The sequence below is a fragment of the Scleropages formosus genome, chromosome 22 (genome assembly GCF_900964775.1).
Source record: "Scleropages formosus chromosome 22, fSclFor1.1, whole genome shotgun sequence".
Taxonomy (NCBI): Eukaryota; Metazoa; Chordata; class Actinopteri; order Osteoglossiformes; family Osteoglossidae; genus Scleropages; species Scleropages formosus.
Genome location: NC_041827.1, coordinates 7,262,198 through 7,285,399, shown reverse-complemented (window position 1 = coordinate 7,285,399; position 23,202 = coordinate 7,262,198). Strand labels below are relative to the sequence as shown.

General features: G+C 41.3%; 1 protein-coding gene across 1 annotated transcript in view; it reads left to right on the top strand.

Annotated features, from left to right (window-relative positions):
• scn8ab (sodium channel, voltage gated, type VIII, alpha subunit b) overlaps positions 1-23,202 on the top strand; it is a 57,149-nt gene that overhangs the window by 22,623 nt on the left and 11,324 nt on the right. The window contains exons 6-20 of the mRNA XM_018725653.2: positions 1,629-1,720; positions 4,142-4,363; positions 4,544-4,607; positions 4,794-4,935; positions 5,674-5,880; positions 6,084-6,368; positions 7,384-7,734; positions 9,686-9,818; positions 10,168-10,406; positions 11,729-11,902; positions 12,084-12,440; positions 12,878-13,348; positions 16,211-16,328; positions 16,568-16,722; positions 17,939-18,112. Coding sequence (XP_018581169.1) covers positions 1,629-1,720; positions 4,142-4,363; positions 4,544-4,607; positions 4,794-4,935; positions 5,674-5,880; positions 6,084-6,368; positions 7,384-7,734; positions 9,686-9,818; positions 10,168-10,406; positions 11,729-11,902; positions 12,084-12,440; positions 12,878-13,348; positions 16,211-16,328; positions 16,568-16,722; positions 17,939-18,112 — 3,184 coding nt within the window. The remainder of the gene's footprint in view (positions 1-1,628; positions 1,721-4,141; positions 4,364-4,543; positions 4,608-4,793; positions 4,936-5,673; positions 5,881-6,083; positions 6,369-7,383; positions 7,735-9,685; positions 9,819-10,167; positions 10,407-11,728; positions 11,903-12,083; positions 12,441-12,877; positions 13,349-16,210; positions 16,329-16,567; positions 16,723-17,938; positions 18,113-23,202) is intronic.

Genomic DNA, 23,202 nt, shown 5'->3' with positions numbered 1-23,202 from the left:
GTCTTTGGGTTGTAAAAATGGAGAGAATGTGCAAACACTGCATATCCTGAGCTGAGTGGTCTTTTCAGTAAATTCAGTGACACAGAATTTGCTATCTTGTTAGTGAACAGCGAGCACGCCAGCTACATAACAGAAGAACAAAAACTTACCGCAAAATGTTTTTTAGAGCGGATGTGGAGATATAATTATTTCGTTCTTTTGAAACTTTGTTCCAAAGCAGCTTATTATGTTACTACTTACAGCTGTTAACGTAAAAATACAGTGAGTTATTTTCACTAGAGCAGCTCAGGGCAAGACCTTCCTCAAGGGTAGTACATTATGAGGGAGGTGGTACAGTATACCTTTCAGGGTTAGGGGTGTGTAGTCGATGACTGTTTCTAGCTCAGGGTTAGTGTGTAGATGGTGCACCTTTCGGCTGGAAAAGCCAGACATAAGCAGGCTGCTGTCTCCAATGGGAGGAAAAGGATTTGAGGATAAAGCTCCCCAGTTGTACTCTGGAATTGGGAGCAGTATATATACACACACACACACACACACACACACTGGCTGAAGCTGCTTGTCCTGAGTGGGGTTGCAGCAAGCCAGAACCTAACCTGGCAATACAGGGCACAAGCCTGGAGGGGGAAGGGACACACCCAGGACAGGATACCAGTCCATCACAAGGCACCCCAAGCAGGACTTGAACCCCTGACCCACCAGAGAGCAGGCACAGGCCAAACCCGCTGCACCACCACACCCCCAAGAACAGCATAGTTTCTGGAATTAGAAACAGTTTACTAGAGAAACAGTAACAGCAAGTGTTTTGATGTTACATTTAACGTTGTTATAATTAAATCATTCATAGAAAATAAGCTACCAAAAGCAGAACTCAGTGATTTGTTATAATTATCATAGGAAAAGTAAATTTATGTTAAGACTACCTTGAGTGCTGCATTTATGGTAAAGGGAAAAAAATAATTCACAGAAATAAAATGATGTTAACCTCCAGAAAATACAAAATCTGTCTTTTGCCATTGGTGATCATCACACTCTTTAGTTTCAGAGGCTCATGTCTTTCGCAAAATGACATATCATTTATTAGTCATAAACAAATATTTCCAAACTTTTTTGAACTCAGTTCTCCAATTGCATGTTAACCGCAGCCCAATGTATCTAAATAAAATGAGACATTTTCACTTGTATAATTTTTACAGTTTTTCAGACATTTAAATTACTAGTAAAATGTGAACTCATTGCATTTACTTGCCTATGGATGTAAGCTAAGTACTTCTGTACATCAGTTTTTTTTTTTTTTTTTTGCTATGTTTTTGAAGCACTACAAGTAATTTTGATTTGATCCTGCAGGTATATAACAGAGTTTGTAAACCTAGGCAATGTCTCAGCTCTGCGCACATTCAGAGTGCTGAGGGCTTTGAAAACTATTTCTGTAATCCCAGGTAAGAGGGTGCACGGGAGGGCGGGGTGCTGCGCCCGGGGGTTGGTGTTAGCTGTGTTCCTTTTCCTTTCCTCCTTTTCTTTCCTCCTCCTCGATGGACGAGCTGTGTGAGTGGCGTTCCTCCTGGTGGCTGTCGTCGTGCTCTCGTGTGTTTTTGTCAATGGTGTCTGTGTGTGATCCTCCCTTGTTCCAGATATGTGACAGAGTTTGTGGACCTGGGGAACGTCTCCGCCCTGAGAACGTTCAGAGTTCTCCGAGCGTTGAAAACTATCTCTGTCATTCCAGGTGAGACGCAGTTTAAACACTAAGGCTGATCCCCCTATAAGTTCTAGTATTCTGACATACACTATTAAACTCCTATTGCTGCAATAATGGCAAAAAATTGGAAATAATTATTTCCCCCTCCAGATTATCAAAAATGGTACTGATACATTTTTGATAGGCTTTGCAGTCTACAACAGCGACGATGGAATGTGAAAATCATCTGCAGTCCAATCTTAAGAGCCATACACCTTATCAGTACCTCCCTATTTTTTATAATTATAATTATTAGTTGTCAGGTTTTTTTACTCTCAGCCACTGACACAAGCTTTGCCAACCTTCTATACTGAATCCATTCCCTAGAAGGTAACAAGAAAAGGAAAGTGCTTGAGGAATTAGAGAGAAACACTGTTCCGGTCTGTCTGCACAAAACAAATCCAAATTGTACAATGAATGATACAATGGAACGAAATGCTTTTCCAAGCTTTTTAGCCACTTTCAGTGATATTCTATATTTCAAACTCTGTTTTGTAAGAAAGAAGTTGGTTTTTTCCAACCAGCACTAGAAGGTTCATCAGGTTTGGGAATTATTACATTTAAACCATGGACATTCTTATTGTAACAATTTACGTATCATTCAGTTATTCTGAATTTATCAGTAGACTGCCAAGCCTAGCATGTGAATACATTTTATGCTGCATGATGCTTCTCAGGTCTCTTCCTTTTCTAGCATTGGCTATACCGAGAGTGCTGCCCCCAGATTTAATTTTGCTATATTTTAGCATTTTAATTGATTCCCTTATTTTATTATCCTCTCTTAACAAAAACATACAATTTAATACACAGATTCCCTCAAAAAAAAAAAAAAAAAATCCATAAAATCAGAACATAGTCAACACATGTACTTATACCAGTATTTATAGTGACCTGCCAATGGTTGGAGCCGTTTGTATATTGCAGCATAGCAACAATCTTTGTATTGCCTGCCATAGATAGCAACTCTACTTGTTAAACTGTATCGTCTGGTTATTTTTTATCCAGTAGCAGCAAAGGATCAAAGCAGTGCTAAAGATTTTCAATGAAGTTAATTGACTAATTCCACTGACCTTGATCAGACCTGCAGGAGACATCTCTCCATGCTTGGCTTTCTGTCGGACTCTGACTCTTTGGTTCGGGCAACATTTTAAGACCATTTTCTGCAGTTCTGCAGTAGTCTGTATATCTTTTCTTTCAAGCCATTCTGGATGAAATCTCTCCAGAGTCACCAAGCCCCAGATTTCAGTAAAACTCAAAAATATTTGTTGTATTTCATATCCAGTGGTCAGTGGGATCAGAAACCCCCAACTTTTTCACTGCTTTTGCACTCATTGAGTTCTGCTACCTGCTGCCACAGGCCATAAAATTAACATTAACCTTTGCCAGGCAGATGTTGCAAATTACCATCAGTATTAAGTAGCATCAGTATTAATTTCACCCTGAGAGGGTTAAAAAAACTAAAGCTCCCTAGGCACTTCAATCTATGACTGAGGAGTGAGCTGCCTTCCGACAGGGCAGGAGATACTGTTCAGTTAGGTAGGCTCACTATGTCGCCTGATGGTCTTTGGATCTTTGGGCTACAGAGTATACCTTCAGAAGACTTCTTTGCCAAAGGTGAACCACTGTATTTATTTTACCATTTTGCACAAACAATACATCTGAAAGGGTCATTTTCCGGAAATAAATGTCCCAGAATATAATGCGCCCACCTGGTCAATGATGTTGTAAAATGTTTCTCATCAGCCTTGGAGTTTAAATGATTGCATGTTAAATCCATTTCCCTGCCTGTCCTTCTAGTCCTGTTGTTCTCTAGTGTTTGTCATTGTTGTGAAAAGATCTTCTTTTTCTGACAGCCATCTGGTTCATCTGCATGTCTTACTAGGAGTCTTCCCACAGTCTCTTGGGGTTTTACACTGCTCTCTTGAAATCTTGAAGTCTTAATTTATTTGGTTTCATATATAGAACATGATACAGTTTGTAAAGCTGTACTCTTGCATCATTCTTCCACTGTAAATTGCAATTCCAGTCCATTAATCCTGTAAACTTGCATTATGGTTCACTTGCCCAAGCTCCTGGAGATCCATGTGGGGTGATTCTTAATTTGTTAGCAATTGTCTAAATGTTTCCGAATTTTGCTTTGCTCTTTCAAATGTCTGACTTCTTTAACTTGCCGAATTGCGTAGAAGAGGTATGGAATGTGGACATTATGTCACTGATAGGGAAATGCGATTATGATTTCAGATATAAAATTTTTGGAATCTCTCCCGAAAGAAAACAAATGACAACATGTTAGTGGCACTTTAGAAACCTAGAAGACCAGATGATTCAATAAAATGTTCTCAGCATCACAGTTTTTGGAAAGTGAAGATTCTGCCTTCACTCCTCCCTGTGTGTATCACCATCCTGTAGGCCTGAAGACCATTGTCGGTGCCCTGATCCAGTCTGTGAAAAAGCTTTCGGATGTGATGATCCTCACTGTCTTCTGCCTAAGTGTCTTCGCCCTGATAGGCCTGCAGCTCTTCATGGGTAACCTGCGGCAAAAATGTGTCATCTGGCCCATCAATTCCACCGATACCTATCTTAACAATGGCAGCAAGGGCTTTGACTGGGATGAGTACATCATGAATGACAGTGAGTTTGCTCTTAGTCTCCTTGCTCTGAGATGTATACCACTAACCTTTTCGTCAATGTAAAAATGTTTTTTTTAATTGTCTTGATTGAGTTGTCTAAAACCTTTCTGAGGAGTTGATTCTATTATCTGGACATTGCTATTGTCTTTACCTGGTTTCTCATTCTGGTTCCTCCTTGCAGCTAATTTTTACATCCTTCCGGGACAGTTAGATGCCCTTTTGTGTGGAAACAGCTCAGATTCTGGGTGAGTTCTGCTTCTATTGCTTTAAGCTCCTCAAATTGAGACAAACCAGAATTATTCCAGAGTGATTCCTGAAATTATATTAGATTGTACAATAAGAAATGCTACATGGTTTGCAGCAAATATTTAACAAACACTGACCTATTAAATACAATCATTTGACGTGTACCCTTTCACCAATTTTACCAGTCGTTGTCCTGAGGGATACACATGTATGAAGGCTGGGAGAAACCCTAACTATGGATACACTAGTTTCGACAGCTTTGGCTGGGCCTTCCTGGCTCTCTTCCGCCTCATGACCCAGGACTACTGGGAAAACTTGTATCAGTTGGTAAGGGCTCTCTGAATCTGTCTGTCTCCCCATCCTCCCCTCTTCTTCTAAAGCTCCTATTACAACAAATGGTATCAAATTTGTGGCATTCAAGCATGCTTCTTTCCTTTGGGCAATTCCATTAAGTCTAGCAGGTGAAGGAACAGAATACACATACTCTATACCATGTCCAGTTTTGAACAAAGTGTATTTTTCGCATAGATCAGTTAGGTGGTAAATAGTTGGTTTAATCTGATCCAGTTGTGGTATAAACAATGAAAACCATTCTGTCAACCCTTGAGTTAAAAAAGGGCCCTTCCCTTTTCCATCAGTTTCAGATTTGCGTGGGATAGAGACCACGATATGTTGGGTAGCATTTCTGCTTATGTACAGCAGGTCATTTTGAAAGATTTCCAGACGTGTACTGCAGATCAACTGCTTTGAAAAATGCAGTTGAAGGTTAAAATGAAAACAGCTTAATAAGGTCCATCTACCGACTCAGCATAGTATCTGTCTGATTTTAAAATTGTGCTAATGTTGTTTTCCTGCTCAGGGTTTTTGCATGATGAGTTTTACTTGTGATTCTTCAAGTAGGAATTGCACTTTTATTTTCCCATTTTCTTGTGCTCACATCAATGTCCATTTAATGTTCGTCAAAGGATGTCTGCCTGATTTGCAAAATTTATTCTAAACAATGTCACGTGGTGGAAGGAATTTTGGACTTCAGTTTTTCCCTGTCTTTCTCTTTCTGTGTTACAGACACTAAGGGCTGCAGGAAAGACCTACATGATCTTCTTTGTGTTGGTGATCTTTGTGGGTTCTTTCTACCTGGTAAACTTGATCCTGGCTGTGGTGGCCATGGCCTATGAAGAGCAGAACCAGGCCACTATAGAGGAGGCTGAGCAGAAAGAGGCGGAGTTCAAGGCCATGCTGGAGCAGTTAAAGAAGCAGCAGGAGGAAGCCCAGGCTAGTTCACTTGTCTGTTTTTTAAGTTTATTTTAAGTAACATCTTGCTTTAAGCCCACATATGACCTATTTGGCATGGTTTATGTCACCTTTATTCAACTTGCTTAATTATTTTAGAGGAAATATTCAACAGTTTTATAGGCTGGCACAGTCTCTTTTTTCCTCCTGTCCTTCATGTTTTTGGTCTTAATTTCTCACCCCAGGCTGCAGCTATGGCAACTTCAGCAGGCACTGTGTCAGAGGATGGAGTTGAAGATGATGGTGGAGGCCACTTGTCACGGAGCTCATCTGAGATCTCCAAGCTCAACTCCAAGAGTGCCAAGGAGCGATGTAACCGGAAGAAGAAATGGCAGCAGAAGGAGCAGTCACGTGGTGAGGAGAAGGGAGATAGTGAGAAGATTGTCACCGAATCTGATGAAGGCAGTAAGAGGAGCAGGTTTCGTTTTCCAGACAACCGGCGGGGCAGACGGACGTCCATCATAAACCAGGTATGGCTGTTGACTGACTGGTTGACTGTACTGCCTGAGTTGTAGGTCTGAAAAGAGAGGGTTATGTCTTGTGTTGAGTGAGTTAGAGGTTAAAAAACTATTAACTGTACGAAATATGGAATCTACTTCACAGGTCTAGCACAATGCTTCTGGCATGTTATGGCTAAGACCCTTCTTCATCCTTGATATCTGCTATTGGGTGATAAAGAAATGCATCATGTCAAATTTGAGGTTTATAAAACTGTTTAGAAAAAAGCATAAAAAAAAGAGATTCAGTTTTGGGGGTTCATTTGTTTCCATGTTGCATAAGTTTTGATGTATAGAAATTGTCTTTTGTCTGCTCAGTATTAATCTCAAACAATGCCTATATGATTCTTTTGGTGTACATCATAAAATATTGATGAAGCTTTATGGATCTTTCACGCTGTATCATATTTTTCGTAGCAACACAACTTTATTTTGCCATCATTCGTACGATTGCCACTGTACTGCTCACTAACAAGGCCTAATATTTCAGTCAGAAACTTTGAGGTCTTAGAAGGACTTTTAGTCAAGGTAAGTTGTTCCTCGTTTTGTTAAGGTTGATTTTTAAAATTCAAATTAAATTACAAGTTCAGACAGATGGGATAACCACATGAAAATCTTTCTTTTGTAATTAAGTACATAATATTATGTGAACTGTTGCTTCACCATGTGGATATGTATAGAATTGTGTACGAAGTGAAGTTTTATGTGCATCGATAAGTTTTCAGTTGCCATGGCGGCTGACAAGGACACCCCTTCTTAATTTGTAACAGTCTGTTACCACTGTGTCTTTCTCCTCGCTGTTTTCCCATTTTGACCTTGTTCATGTCACCATCATTCATCTTTCTCGGCCCAATGTTTTTAAAAATGACTTGCTCTGTTGTCTTCTTACTCACTCATCAACATCTGTCCCTCATCCCCAACCGTGACCAACTACCTTTGCTCCCTTTCACATTTCCTTCCCTTACTCCATCCCTCACCTGACCCCCAGTCCCTTCTCAGCATCCCAGGGTCGCCCTTCCTTTCACGACAGAACAGCAAGAGCAGCATCTTCAGCTTTAAGGGCCGCTCCAAGGACGTGGGGTCGGAGAACGAATTTGCCGATGATGAGCACAGCACAGTAGAGGAAAGCGAGGAGCGCCGTGGCTCCCTGTTCATCCCCTATCGACGCAGCAGCTACAGTGGCTACAGCCAGGGCTCCTCCCGCATCCATGCACTGGTGACCCATGGCAAGAGGAACAGCACTGTGGACTGCAATGGCGTGGTGTCACTCATCGGGCCTGGGCCTGGCGGACGCCTTCTGCCTGAGGTGATAATAGACAAAGCAGCTACCGATGACAGTGTAAGGAAGTCAATGAGCAGATCAGTCTAGGCATGGTGGTCTTCCTCCTCTCCACCTTCCCTTCCTTCTGATCTTCATTTTATACCTCTGTCCTCCTTCTTTGTAAGTCCCAATTCACTCCAAAGACCCCACCCCCTTTTAGCTATGGTGTATGCTGCCTCCTCTCACCAAACAATGACAGCAGAAAGAGGAACATATTAATTATGAGGACCAGGTGGACTTGGGCATTGTTCCAAATTAATCCCATATCTTCTAAGCACGTTCCAGCTGAAATCTAATTTGTTTAGGTATTCAGGTTACTTACTGACTGTTATCAGTAGCTATTGTAGGAAGAGCCCATTTATAAAATGAGCATGTTTGGTTCAGTGTTTAAGCTGTGGAATTTTTTGCACTAATGTGATACACAGTGCTAGAAGAAACAAATCGACCTTTAAAACAGTGAGGTGACCGATACCTATAGATACTGCGTCTCCCTTTTTTCTCTTTCCAGTCTCTTCCATGCAATAACCAAAGCGCACACTTTTGGTCAGACTGGGAAACGAAAAAACAAACTTTTATTCATTAGCATTGCAAAGAAAATATTGCATTTAAAAATAAAACTGAATTACATTTGGGTATACTTTGCAAACGTTACATTTTGTACCTCTGTCTTCCTTTCACTGTTTCTCCTTTCCCGGCAACTTGTGATTGAGAAACTAACATTTCCAGTAACACAATCTTCATTCTCAGATAGCATGGTAGCTTCACATCCTTTTACTTCTTTTAGTTCAAGTTGTTATGTCTTCTCCAGTTCTGCATGGGAACCAGCCTGCCTTGTGCAGATCCTTTACTCTCGTACTTATTAAACCTGCGCATGTCCACGCATGCAGATGTAAGGAACCCCACTTGTCCTTGTTCCACCAAGCACCCAGCTCCTCCAACAGCAATTTGATGATGCTGCGATCATTGCGCTATTTTCAGAATTGGAAGTTAAGTGAATTATGAGTGACTCCGGCCAGCTGGTAGCATAGTAGTTCGTGCTGCTGCCTTTAAACCCAAAGGACACAGGTTTAAATCCCACCTCTGGCTGTAGTGCCCTTGAGCACTGTATTTACTCTAAATTGTTCCAGTAAAATTACCCAACTCTGTAAGTGGCTATGGAGAAAAGAGTCAGCTAAATGAGTAAGTACAAGTGACAGAACTGAACTTGCAGAGGTGATCCTTTCATATGAATTATGCAAAATGGGACCCACATGTTGTCTCTCTGAAGAGGCACCAACAACAATACTTCATTTAATATGTTAATATACTGCACAGTACAAGAAGCAGGGTGGTGCAGTGGCGCAGCGGGTTTGGCCTGTGCCTGCTCTCTGGTGGGTTTGGGGTTCGAGTCCTGCTTGGAGTGCCTTGCAACGGACTGGTGTCCCCTCCCCCTCTAGCCTTGCACCCCGTGTTGCCAGGTTGGGCTCCGGCTTGCCGCGACCCCGTTTGGGATAAGCAGTTTCAGTCAGTGTGTGTGAGTACAAGAAGCTACTATATAACGAGACCCACGGTTTGTCCATCACTGGAGAACAGTGTCATCAAGGTATCTGAAACAGTATGATCTCTTGTCCTACTTCCACTGCAGTTGGCAACTACTCTTCTGTGTGAGTTTTCAATAGCAGTAGGCTGGTACAATGCCATCTCTAGTCCTGAGGGATCACAGTTTTGCAGGTTTCAGTAGGCTGCAGTAAGCATATTGTGCCCAGTAAAAGAGAATCTGCTCAGCAGTTGGGTAGCTTCAAAAGAACTTCCCCCCAGACACCAAGGCTGTTACCCTCCTCTCCCACCATGTCCTCTCCTCTGCTGACACAGCAATACAACCTGCACATGCCCCATACTGGACAGTCTGTGGGTTGCAGGATGGGTGGGTATGGCTGTGTTAGTTCCTGTGTCACAGTTCTCACTGCCTTGGGTGCTCTCCTGCGAACAGACCACGGAGGTGGAGGTGAAGAAGAAACAATCAGGCTCCCTGATGGTGTCTGTGGACCAGCTGAACACCTCTTTTGGGCGCAAAGACCGGGCCAACAGTGCTATGAGTGTTATCACTAACACTCTGGTGGAGGGTATGTTCTTGCATGCATTCTCTCCCTAAAGGAGCATTGATTCCCACCTCGCTAAACATTTTTTTTAACCTGTTCCCGGTGTCTCTTGTTTTAAATAAACATGCTGTCAATTTATAGTTTTTTAAGGAAGTACTGAAATGTATTCACTTTAAACTCCAAAATGCTGTTATAGTAATACCATGTATTTGTATTAAAACAATAAAAATATAAAAACAAAATGAAGTCAACAACTAATTTACATTAAGCTAAATATGGGAATGACATTTGTTAGTGCTTAGAAACTGATAGAAGTAGCGGACTAGAGCATTGCTGTGATTTATGTACTTTTCTCCTCTGCTTTTGGCCACAGAGCTAGAAGAATCCCAGCGCAAGTGCCCACCTTGCTGGTACAAGTTTGCCAACACCTTCCTTATCTGGGAGTGCTGCCCTTTGTGGGTGAAATTTAAGGAGATTGTCAACCTGATTGTGATGGACCCTTTTGTGGACCTGGCCATCACCATCTGCATTGTCCTCAACACTCTATTCATGGCTATGGAGCACTATCCCATGACACCCCACTTTGAGGCGGTGCTGTCAGTGGGTAATCTGGTGAGAAGCACTGCCTTCATTCTCTTTGAAGTCAGTCCTATACATTATCTGAAATTTTTCCTTCAAGCATTTTTTTTGCTTCATGCCTATTTACTATTATAATGCACTTAAATAGAATTTTAAGTGTTAATATCTTGTCATCAGCCTGTCTGTCTGTTCTCAGTGTACACTGTGAACTAGGTGTGACATACCAACTAACCCACATACAATCTAATAAACCCCAAATAACACAAATACACACAAACTTGGTAATCCTAGAAAACACCAAAACATATCCATTAAACCCAGATGGGGTGACAGCTCTCAGAGCACACTGAAATATTATGCCCCCCAAACACATATACCCACATAAAAAGTGGACCTTCCTTCAGTGACCCATTTCTGGTTCTGGCTGGACCGTGACGACGATCCCAAACAGCACTTCTCCGTTGGATATGCTGGTCGTAGCAGTATGGATGCTTCCTGACTGCAGGCTCATTAAATATGGAACCCCTTCTTTTAAAGCTGATCTTCACCTTCTTGCACTATCTTATGCCCTACCTCAAGACTCCTTGCTCTGCCTTCATCTTGGTATTGGGGAGTTGCTGGCTGCAAGACTCGGTGTGGGGGTTATGCTTCAGGCACCCTGATTGATCGGTATCTGTAAAAGGGATGCCGCACTGGGTTAGAGCCAGAGGCTGCAAGAGCCCTTGCTGTCACCATGGGTATTGTCCTTGGACATCAGCAGGGCCCCTCCCAGATTTAAAGTCACATCATTAAACATGGTGTCACTTGAGGTGTATGATAAATTATTGAAAGCACCGGTCCAGCTGCAGGGTGGGCGTGTGACTTGGCATGGTTCCACCTCAGCAGTGCACTACCAGGGGAAGAGAGAGAGATGCTTTCAATTGCAGGATGCGTGTTCATCTGCAACGAAAAGGGCAGCTACATCTTCAAAGTAATATAATGTAAATACTAACTTTTATGTTTTTTTGTGGCCTATTGCTTCACTGTAGCCACAGCAGTGGACACAGTATCAATTTGGATTACTGGTTAATAATTGCTTTTATTGGTTAGAATAATTTTTCCATTAGTAGTAACAATAATAATAATAATAATAATAATAATAATGATGACTTGATTTCACTTTACCTCTTATTTTGGAAGCTGATGATGAGATTGATTTTTCCATCTGAGGTTTCTCACCATGTACTTTCGTACCTTCTGACATGAGAGTAACAGCCACCCTGCAGTATGTTAGCAGGTGTCACTCATGGTGTATCACCAAATAAAGCTGCTTGGCTAAATCTACTTTTAACGTACTCTGTTTCATTGCCTGACAGGTGTTCACTGGGATCTTCACAGCTGAAATGTTTGCCAAGCTTGTGGCCATGGACCCATACTACTACTTCCAGGAAGGCTGGAACATCTTTGATGGCTTCATTGTGAGCCTCAGCTTAATGGAGCTGAGTCTGGCAGATGTGGAAGGCCTTTCTGTATTGCGATCATTCCGACTGGTAATTTTTATGACACCTCAAAGCCTGCATTGTACACAGCAGTTCCTGCAATGACAACGCCTGACTTTCTTTCTTTTCTCACCCCTGTCCTGCTCCTTGCTCTGTCTCTTTCCTCCCTTATTCCCCACCTTATCTCACATCCTTTTCTTCTTGTGTGTCTACCCTTGACCATCTACTTCAGTTGAGAGTGTTCAAACTGGCCAAGTCCTGGCCCACGCTGAACATGCTCATTAAAATCATTGGCAACTCCGTGGGTGCCCTAGGCAACTTGACCTTGGTACTCGCTATCATTGTCTTCATCTTTGCTGTGGTGGGCATGCAGCTGTTTGGCAAGAGCTACAAAGACTGTGTGTGTAAGATCGCCCAGGACTGTGAACTTCCCCGCTGGCACATGAATGACTTCTTCCACTCCTTCCTCATCGTGTTCCGTGTTCTGTGTGGCGAATGGATCGAGACCATGTGGGACTGCATGGAGGTTGCAGGCCAGACCATGTGCCTCATCGTCTTCATGATGGTCATGGTCATTGGGAACCTGGTGGTGAGATTGAGCCCCTATGATTCCACATATATGGCACAAATATGTTTCAGTGAGACGTTCCAGTGTAGTGTTTTCATCCAGCATAAGTCAGCACTAAATACTGAAGTACTTGTAATGTTTGACTTTATTTTCTTAATTTTCCTGTAGGACTTAATTGTCCTAAATCTCAATCTTCATTTAGGACTGCTGATATTATGTGATACTACTGCATATGGCTTGGTAAAATTAAACCTATTTCATAGTTATAAGTTACTAATTAGCAAAGCAGTAGCGTTTTCAGAATTAGTATGGTACATAAACTCACACTGACTAGAAAAACAAGTGTTTTGATAAAGGAAATGATCAGAAAATTTGTTCATGTACATCTGTGCACGAGCATCCTATTGCTGTTCATGTTTCTGTCTTGATGGAAAGACATATGTTCACTTGTTCCACAGGTGCTGAACCTGTTCCTTGCCTTGCTGCTGAGCTCCTTCAGTGCAGACAACCTGGCAGCCACGGATGACGATGGAGAGATGAACAACCTGCAGATTTCCGTAATCCGCATCAAAAAGGGCATTGCCTGGGTGAAGGTCAAAGTGCGGGTCCTGGCTGCTACTATCCTGAAGAAGACGGCGCCAGAAGAGGAGAAGCCACTGGGAGACATCTATGAGAAGAAGGTCAATTGCATTGCCAACCACACGGGTGTGGACATCAATAGGGAAACGGAGTACCAGAAGAATGGCAATGGCACCACCAGTGGGATTGGCAGCAGCGTAGGAAAGTACATGATTGACGAGGATCGCATGTCCTTCATTCACAACCCCAACCTCACTGTGAGGGTGCCCATTGCCGTGGGCGAGTCTGACTTTGAGAACCTCAACACCGAGGACTTCAGCAGCGAGTCAGACATCGAAGGCAGCAAAGATGTGAGTGGGGAGAGATTTGAGGGAGTGGGTGCATGGAGTCTTTAATTTAGCTGAATAAGTGAGAACACATGAAATAAGGAGCAACTCTAGATGGATACCCATGTAGCTGAAAGGGTCAGTATATAGTCATGGGCAACAACTTGCTGACATGAAAAGACATATTATGGCCTGCTTGACCTGGAATGTGTTGAACTATCTAAATGTTTGCTTAAAAGTATTTCAAACTTTTTTCTCTAAAAAATTGTCCTTTGTGAGGGTAATTTTTTATGTTACATGGCATAGCACTTGATGCTTTTTCATTAGAATATCAAAAAAGTACTATGTAAGGTATTGTTAAAGGTAGCAGAGATTATATAGTAGATAAAGGTTGTAATGTATACTACCCATTCATATAACCACCCATCGTATCTATCTATCTATCTATCTATCTATCTATCAAGAGCCTGTCCAAGTCAGGGTCGCAGTATATGCAATAATTCCAGTGTATTTCATTTGTATTTTACAGTAATGGCAGTCCTGCAACCTGACCACTTCTGTTTTTTGTCAGGCAGTTAATGCTGAGGTTGCAGGTCTGCATGAGGTGACTAAGCAAAGTTATGTAACAGACCAGCATCATAGACTGTATTAAAACAATAATATTATTTATCAGACTAAATGGAACATTAGTGAATAAAATTGGGGTTTAGAGTTCTGCAACATTTTACTTACAGTATTTTGAGAATTATGTTAGTTATTGGCGAGCATAGTTCCATTGTATTCCTTTCTGTTTATCAGAATGCAGGAAATTTGAAACCATGCCACATTTCAGCACATTTGCAAATCAATATAGTACTCATAGTTTCTCCAAAAAGTTTCTTCTCCTGCAGGCACACACATGCATGGACAGATGCACACACTCACATGCACTCAGCCTGTCATGATTTTCCCATTTGTATGCCCTTTGACAGCTGAGTTTTCTTTTAATTTGTGTTGAGCATCCTGTCTTGCCTTGCTGGTCTGTTGTTCATGCACTCAGAGGTTGTTTCGCAGCACTACTGAACCGTGGCTTTAGGGTTTTGGAATTACACGTATTCCAGAATGTATACATGTTTGTTTGTGTCTACAGTATGTGTGTATGTGTCTATGTTTTGCTTGTGTTTTTGGTGTCATAGAGTTCCATTAACATGTTTGCTCTTCTGTTTTGTGGGGGAAAAGGAGGTGGAAAGAAACAGATCATAAGTGTGCTATGCTGTAAAAACAGGTCATCATACATTATTGTGTGAACCTCTCTGTGTATTAATGGAGGTTGTACCCTTTACGCATATGCACAAATACTTCAGGACGGAGTGCTTTACGTTGCCGTTTCCATGTGTTCGTTTAGCAGGCACTTTTAACATTTACATATTGCACGTACAGCATGGCTCGTTACGTACAAATATACACATGTTAATGTTCACATGGCTGGGATGTGAAGCAGTAACACAGTGTCCAATGTATTTCAGTGACACAGCTCACGGGCAAACATTGCTGATCTAGCCAAGACCAGAGAATGGCCAGGCCAGAAAGATCAGAAACTGCTGCGTTAGAACGTGAGAGAGACCCCACTGAGCCCCTCAGATGGGACGTGTATTTCTGTCCATGTTTGTGGGCCGTGGGGGCGTGGTGGCGCAGTGGGTTGGACCACAGTCCTGCTCTCCGGTGGGTCTGGGGTTCGAGTCCCGCTTGGGGTGCCTTGCGGCGGACTGGCGTCCCGTCCTGGGTGTGTCCCCTCCCCCTCCGGCCTTACGCCCTGTGTTACCGGGTTAGGCTCCGGTTCCCCGTGACCCCGTATGGGACAAGCGGTTCTGAAAATGTGTGTGTGTGTGTGTGTGTGTGTGTGTGTGTTTGTGGGCCAGACTGATGTTTGATTCCATGCTTTCTTTTGACAGTGTTTGTTGTTTTGTACTGGTTCTTGTGTGTGCTGGTGATATAACATTACCCTTTCATATAACATTTTATTAATTATACTTATTCATTCGACTCACGTTTAAATACGTTAACTATGAATGGCAATATAAAAATGCACCAATATTAGTCAGAATAACACGAAAGAAACGTCAGTATGTGGTGAAAGTTTTATTTCTTATTCATATACTATAGTTACTGATAAGTTTATTTATAATAACTTATATACTGTATAATATATAGTATCAGAGTATTTGCAATAAACTGTCAAGACTATTTTTTTAAATTTATCTTAATGGTTTGCTAAAAGTGCTTTAAAAACAAACAGAAACAGTCATATTGGTACCTGCCATATTACCTGAGGCTTTTTGCCTGAGATTAACCTAAATTCCGTGATGAGTCACCAGGCAGGTTTACTTACAACCAGGTTAATGACACACGATAAGAAATAAGTCACTAAGTACTCCTAATTCTCATTTACATGCATATCACATAAAGGATAGACTTTTGTAGTGCAACATATGGGTGTGTAACTAAAGGTGTACATACTGCCACAATGACTTTGCCCTGCATTAAATGTAAATTTACATGATACCCTAGGGTTGTTGGTTATCTCCTTCTTTTAATCTACAGCATGTATGAAAAGATCTCCATTGTGACCTAGTTCTGTATGTTTGTTAAAATCATCAGCATCAGCTTGGGTAGCCGTACTGTACATGTCCTTGGAATTTTCTAGCAGAAGAGCGAGTGTGGTCGCAGTGCTGTGATTTGAAAGTGAGACTGCAGATTGTGGTGGCTGTGAAACAACTCTGAGAAGACAGGTTTGCAAAGAGGGGCAGTGACAGTATGAGTGAGAAGGGTGGAAGATGAGTAGGAATGAGCCACATGTTCTGTAGACCATGACAGAGAGATGAGTGCTTCTTTTGTCTGTTCATGCAGCTGGACGATACCAGCTCCTCAGAGGGGAGCACTATTGACATCAAGCCAGATGTGGAGGACGTGGTGGTGGTTGAGGCAGTGGAGGAGTACCTGGACCCAGACGCCTGCTGGACAGAGGGTAAGACTTCAGAAGGATATGTGTGTAAAGTAGAAGGTCTGAAAGATGTCACATTATATTAAATACACATACTTACATATTTAACAGTCAATGACTAAGTGCCTTTTGTGTATCATACGCCATTAAAAGAACTTGAGTGGTCATGAAGATACACATACAGACAAGGTCAGCTGTAATGTTGAAGATGAAGTGGGACCAGCATGGTTTGAAAGTGTAACGGTGGACCTTTTCATCCACAGCCTGTGTGGCGCGGTACAAATGCTGCGATGTCTCTATCACGGAGGGCTGGGGGAAGTATTGGTGGTATCTGAGGAAGACCTGCTACCTAATAGTGGAGCACAACTGGTTTGAGACTCTCATCATCTTCATGATCCTCCTCAGTAGTGGGGCACTGGTAAGGTCATGTACACACATATACGGTACACACAGACACAAATGCAGGATTACAGGCAAGGGCAAATGCAGATGGGATGTAAAGCTTAACTATTAACTTGGCTCTTTAAACATCAAAAGAAGAGATATTATGTAAGTCTCTGACCTCCTTGTTCTTATATTTCATTGTGTTTTGGTTTGTTAATTGGCGTGTTATGAGTTAAAGTAAGAATAGCTAGGTATTACTTTTTCCACGAATCCAGCATGTTCATATCGTCTTTTAAATTATTGATACTGATTGCGCTGCGTGTCTGCTCATTTACAATTCTGTTTAAATGCAAGAAATAATTGTAAGAAAATATATAAAGGAATTTGTAAATCGAAAGTACGTAGAGAATACCGAAAAATGCAAATAATCGTGCACTAGAAGAGGACCACATAATTCAGTACAGAATCTCAAGTAAGAGCATAATGTGACATCGCTATAGTGAATTTCAAGTATACCGGAGTAGGAGTAATTGCTTTCTGCTTTTGCTACATGATACGCTTCTCCTAAATGGATGGTAAAGTGTGGTAATGCACTCGACTTTGTACCGAAGAATTTAGCTTAGGTTGCAGCAGCTAGCAGTCTGAGCTCTCTGGGGGGCTGAAGCCCACACTTACTTACAGTAGTAAAAAAACAGAGCTGACTGTATGTGCACAGGAAGAAAGAGCATTCTTGATCACCATTTAGTCATCAGTATCTGGAGCTGATACTGCAGCAAAAACTCGACCAGAAAATGTAATATTTATTTCATCAGTCACTTTCCTTCAGATACCGATGAGCTTGAATATGTTTTCTTTTGTGGTGTTTGTCAAAATTGCTGCTGAGAAATGTGAATGAGTAGAGTATGGATACCAGGAAATCTTTTTTATCAAAAAAATAAACAAGAACTGAATTCTCTCTTTGTACGATTTATCTGTGAAAAATATTTATTGTTGTTGCTGTTATTTCAGGACTTATTTGAAAACATAGTTACAGAAATGTACCATGTCACTACTCCAGAGTACCTGTCCACACTGAACCTGACTTGCTAATTTTGTTCTGTAATATATTATTTAGTTATTTCGGGATGTGAAAGATCAATAAATTCACCTTTCAGCGTCTGTACGGGTCTAAAGTGGTAGATGGTAGACATAGCAGAGTAAGGATCTTCCCCCCATCCTGGTTCTGATGAGGGCACTCTGCTTCCTCCCAGGCTTTTGAAGATGTGTATATTGAGCAGAGGAAGACCATTCGCATCATCTTAGAGTATGCTGACAGAGTGTTCACCTACATCTTCATCCTGGAGATGCTGCTGAAGTGGGTGGCCTACGGATTTGTCAAGTACTTCACCAACGCCTGGTGCTGGTTGGATTTTTTCATAGTGGATGTAAGTGTCCTCCTGTCTGTGCTTTGCTTCAGAATCGAACTGAATTGGCTTTTCTTTGGGTGTTTTTCTTGTTCCTTCATCCTTCTTCCTGGGCCTGAGGTCAAATTAATGCTACCACTTCAATCATAAACATTTGTTCATCTTAAAATGGAGAAAGGAGCCCAGCTTCTCCTTGTAACTCCAATTGTATGTTTCTATTGGACATAATATTCTTATATTTGGAAATGATATTTGTCTTGTATTGCTATGATTTGAGTTTTATTAATACTGTATTTAGACAGTGATTTTTTTTTGTTTAAATTTGCTACGAAATATTATTGTCTTATTTAATTTGGTATAAATATGTGAGAGGCTGTACACACGGAAGGGAATCCACACATGGTCCAGTTTGACCCCAGACATTTGACACACTGGGGTCTAATAGCTGGGCCCCTCTCCCCTCTTCTGTACTGGTGCTGTGCTCTTCATCCAAGGCACAAGCAATGATGGTTTGGTTTTCACCTGTATCTTGCCCCCTTTCTTTACTTTTCAGGGCATGATTTTGAAGCAGTTTCCTTGTTTCTGACTCCGAGTTTGCTGCAGTTTGTTGGATTTGAGAGTTTGGTTTCACTACAGCTGTGGTTTCACTGATAGTCAAAATATCTGATGCTTGGCTGAACATATTTGGCTGTGAAGTGCTTTCAGTTGGACGAGATGAGGGCCAGGAGCCTAAAATGACTTCTTATCTCACGGGAACATCCCAACAAGATCTTTTTTCAGGTTGCTGTTTTGAAGAAAGCGTCTTTCAAAATGAGTCTTTGGTGTAAGGAAATTCATTGTACAAACAGAAAGAGAGACAGACACAGGTGGTAGATGTTATAACTCGACTGTCTGTTTGGATGGGATTTCGTAACAATCCAACATGACATTAAATTAAGATCCTTCAAGAGTTGCAATTATATCTAAACATGAAAGAATTGTAGGAAAACAGATCCTAAAATACAAACCATTAATAGGTTAGTTTATGAAATCTTTGCATGTGTCGGCGTGGCTCGGTGTACATCATCATGTAATGAACAATTTCTGAAGATTCATTAGAAATGAGCAGCTGATTCACTGGTTAATTGCATGTGGCTCTACAAAAGAGTTCACGTTTTATGGATTTGGGTTTATATTTTCCTTAGTAAAATATTTTAACAACATTTTTAATGTTAATGTTTTATTTCTTTTTAATGTGTATTGAACCATGCTTTTCAAACTGTATTAAACATGTAATTTATTCAATCATTTATGATTAGTTATAAATGGTAGTTATAGTTTATAATTGTAGTTTCATTAAAATGTGCAAATAGAATTTTATTTTATTTCACATACTTTTTACTCTTACTTTTAGGACGTGCAATCAGTTCCATTGTTCCATATAGTTATTGTCAAACTAAAATTTGCACAACTTCACGCAAAAAAACTTTTTGAAGTATAGAAAAAGCAATTTATGCAATTTTGATGTACAAGCATGAAGCCATAAACTGGTGTCAAACTTTCAGATGTGCGGATGTCTCTCGCAAACAGCAGTGTGCTTCAGCAGTGCGCTTCAGCAGTGCTGTCAGGTTGACATAGTAGCCTCTCAGTTAGGGTGGTCCTACTCTATCGCTGATTTGGGCCGGCAAGGGGATGTAACAAGTTAAAAGAGAGGAATCAGAAATGACTGCTGTATTATAGCTTGCAAAGAGGAGATCTGAGGGTGAATGCCATTGTTTTTTCACAGTCAAAATCTCAAAACAAGTAATTTTCACAAAATATCCATTTCCTTTTCACTATATATATGTATGTATATTATATATATATATACACACATACAGAAGATTAATGATTTTATAGTGTAAGTCTTTTTGATAGTTTTTCCTATTGCTCCAATGTGCATTGGACAGGAATCTTTTTGATTTATTACATTTTCTCTATATGACTAAGAGGCTTGAATGTTTAAAAGCAATACTGGATGGGTTTTGAGACAGAATTATTTCACTTTTTTGTGTTCTAGGAATAAAGTGCATCTTTAAACTATATTTTAAATGTTTGTTTTGTTCAGCATGCACTACTGCTAAGTGTTGCATTGGTCTATCTCCGCCAATGACAATATTTGACTATTTTTACAACAAACATGCATAAAGACATATTTGAATCGTTGAGTTTACTCAATGAGGCACATGCTGCTACCTTGGGCAACTTGCTAGTGAAAATGTAATCCGCAGCATATTTTACCAGTGTGAGATGATTCATAGGTGTTATCATAAATGCAAACTGCCAACCAATCCATGTGGTGCCATGTTTTCAACCACAAATAGAAAAATTCCTGAATTTCAATTTGATTTAGAGACTCTTCCACTTCTTTCCAGCTATGCTTCTTAAAGATTTAGATTGCACAGTATGCAAATTTAATAATATATTGTGAAGAAAATCAAGGTAAATATTTCCAAAACCTTTAGTTACATTAAAAGTCCTTAATCAGACTATTAAAGGGAAAGACACTTTTGAATAAATTATTTTTAAATAAAATATGAAAAATTATATATAATTTTGTGTTTATATAGATATAGCTATAAAATTAAAACATTTAACTGTGTAAGTCAGTCATACACCAGCAATTGCTGATCAGCGTTCAAGCTTTGGTTGAAATCAGAAAAATGTGTATGTATTGGTAACGTAATGTTGTGTTTTCTTTAGTGTCTCTGGGTGTATTTCATTCACTGTTCTCCTCTTTATGGAACAACTTCCTAATGTCAGAACCAGAGACCCCTAAGAGACCAAAACATCATTTATAACATTTACATTTTACATTTATCCATTTAGCAGATGCTTTTCTCCAAAGCGACGTACATCTTAGAAAAATACAATGTGTTCATTACATTAGAAGAAAGAGACATTCTTGCAGACACGCACACGCGCGCGCACACACACACACATTTTCTGAACCACTCATCCCATCCGGGGTTGCAGGGAACCGGAGCCTACCCAGCAACACAGGGCGTAAGGCCGGAGGGGGAGGGGACACACCCAGGACAGGACGCCAGTCCGTCACAAGGCACCCCAAGCAGGATTCGAACCCCCGACCCACCGGAGAGCAGGACCCGGTCCAACCCACTGCACCACCACACCCCCCTGTTCTTGCAGACATGTTATTCTTAAGTAAACCTAGTTTGTTTCTTTCCACTTTATGCACCGATGTTCATCGCATGAGTAGGTGTACAAAGCTCAGGATAGACTAATCCTGATCACCTTCCTACTAATTTTTTTATAAATAAATAAAATTCCAGTGCTTAATTTTTGAGGAGCAGGGGTGTGGTGGAATGGTTGCACAGTGGGTTTGACCGGGTCCTGCTCTCCAGTGGTTCTGGGGTTTGAGCCCTGCTGGGGGTGCCTTGTGACAGACTGGTGTCCTGTCCTGGGTGTGTCCCCTCTCCCTTTGGCTTTGCGTCCTGTGGTGCTGGGTTAGGCTCTGGCTCCATGGGGCAAGTGGTTTCAGACTGTGTGTGTGATTCTTGAGGAGGATGAATGCCATTGGAAAAGGACAAGTATGATAACAGAATGAAGTTATATAAAAAATTGACTATTGAAGGTTAAAGTTCAGCCCAGGAAGTTGGATTCACTCAAGCTGAACAAGATCAGTGTCATGCAGAAATCAGCCCCTTGTGGTTTTTGCATTGTTGCGTTGAAAAGTGTGTGTGATGGACAAGTGCACAACTTCTCTCTGCTCTAATCCTTGACCCCCTAACTATCCCCTTCCACTAGCAGTTCTTTCTGTGTCTCGATTGAGACAAAAATGTTAAGACTACCTGGTAGGGAGCTGCCAAAGAGGTGCTGTTGTGAAAAGTACCTTTCAGTTTAAAGTTCAGGATTGAAACTCTGGTTGAATTCCAACTCTCAGAGTCCAAGGGTACCTCTGTAGCCAGTCCTGTTGCAGCTCCCGTTCAAGATCGTTCTGAAGCTCATCACTGCACTCAAATTCAGAGGGGCTGGAATTCTCTGTGAGCCTACAAGCTCAGAACTTGTGCTCAAAGCAGAGTAGGATTTATTACAATTGGTACAGTGTTAGAGATTTGAAAAGGTAGTAGCAATACTTTATGCACATTATGCATAGGTCCATAGGTCTTTGTTTAAATCCTGAACCATTACCTTTGAAGTGATAATAGCTACCAGACCATTTCACAGCAAACCTTTCTTACTGATAGCTCTTGATAAGCACTGTTAGGTCTCCAAGAGAGATGATAGCTTCTTGTTCCCTCAGACCTCTTCCCGCCAACCTTCAGCTAAGACAAGGCTGGAAGAGGGCAATAATTTTAGGCATTTCCTCTGCTTGACAGAGCATAGGAAATATCTTTTTGAAGTTTTGTGGAGACATAATGATACACCAGCCCTTCAGGAGAGGTTATATGAAACCAAAGGATCAGGGGAGTTCTCGTTGTTGGGAACGGGCGAAGAGTTGGTCGATCGGCAGTCAGAGCGAGAGTGAAGATCCGTAGACGCAGTCAAAGGATGAGGCGAATGGTTAGAAGCCAGGGAACGAGGAACAGGAACCAGGGATGACGGGAAACAGGACATAAGCATAAGGAGGACAGTTGTCTCAACGAGATTCCGTGACCTGGTGAGCCGGCGCGAGTCCTTTTATATCCCGCTGCCCTGATTCACAACAGGTGCGGTTGTTTGGTTCGAGGGTATGGGCTTCACAGTGTCTTGGTAAAATTAATTTAAAGAGTCTGTACAAAATAAAAGAATAGGTCTGTAGTACAGAGGTTTAAATCTACCCCAAAATAAGAACTTTTGTTTAAAGTGTGTTGAATAAAAGGATACAAGAGATGCACAAGAGAAATTTCAGGCGATTCCAGTGAGAAGAGGAAAAACGTGTGCATGTCTGTGCATATATGTATGGTGCATGGATTTTTTTGGAGGGGTCTTTTTTCCCCCTCCATTGGATCACACTCGCGGATAACATTCACCTTACCTTGCAGAGTGCTGGGAGAGGAAGGAGGCGGTGTGAGCAGCTACCCAGCTGCCTCACTAAAAGGGCCATTCCATGGGGGCAATCTGAGGCTGAAGGTGAAAATTACCTCAAAGCT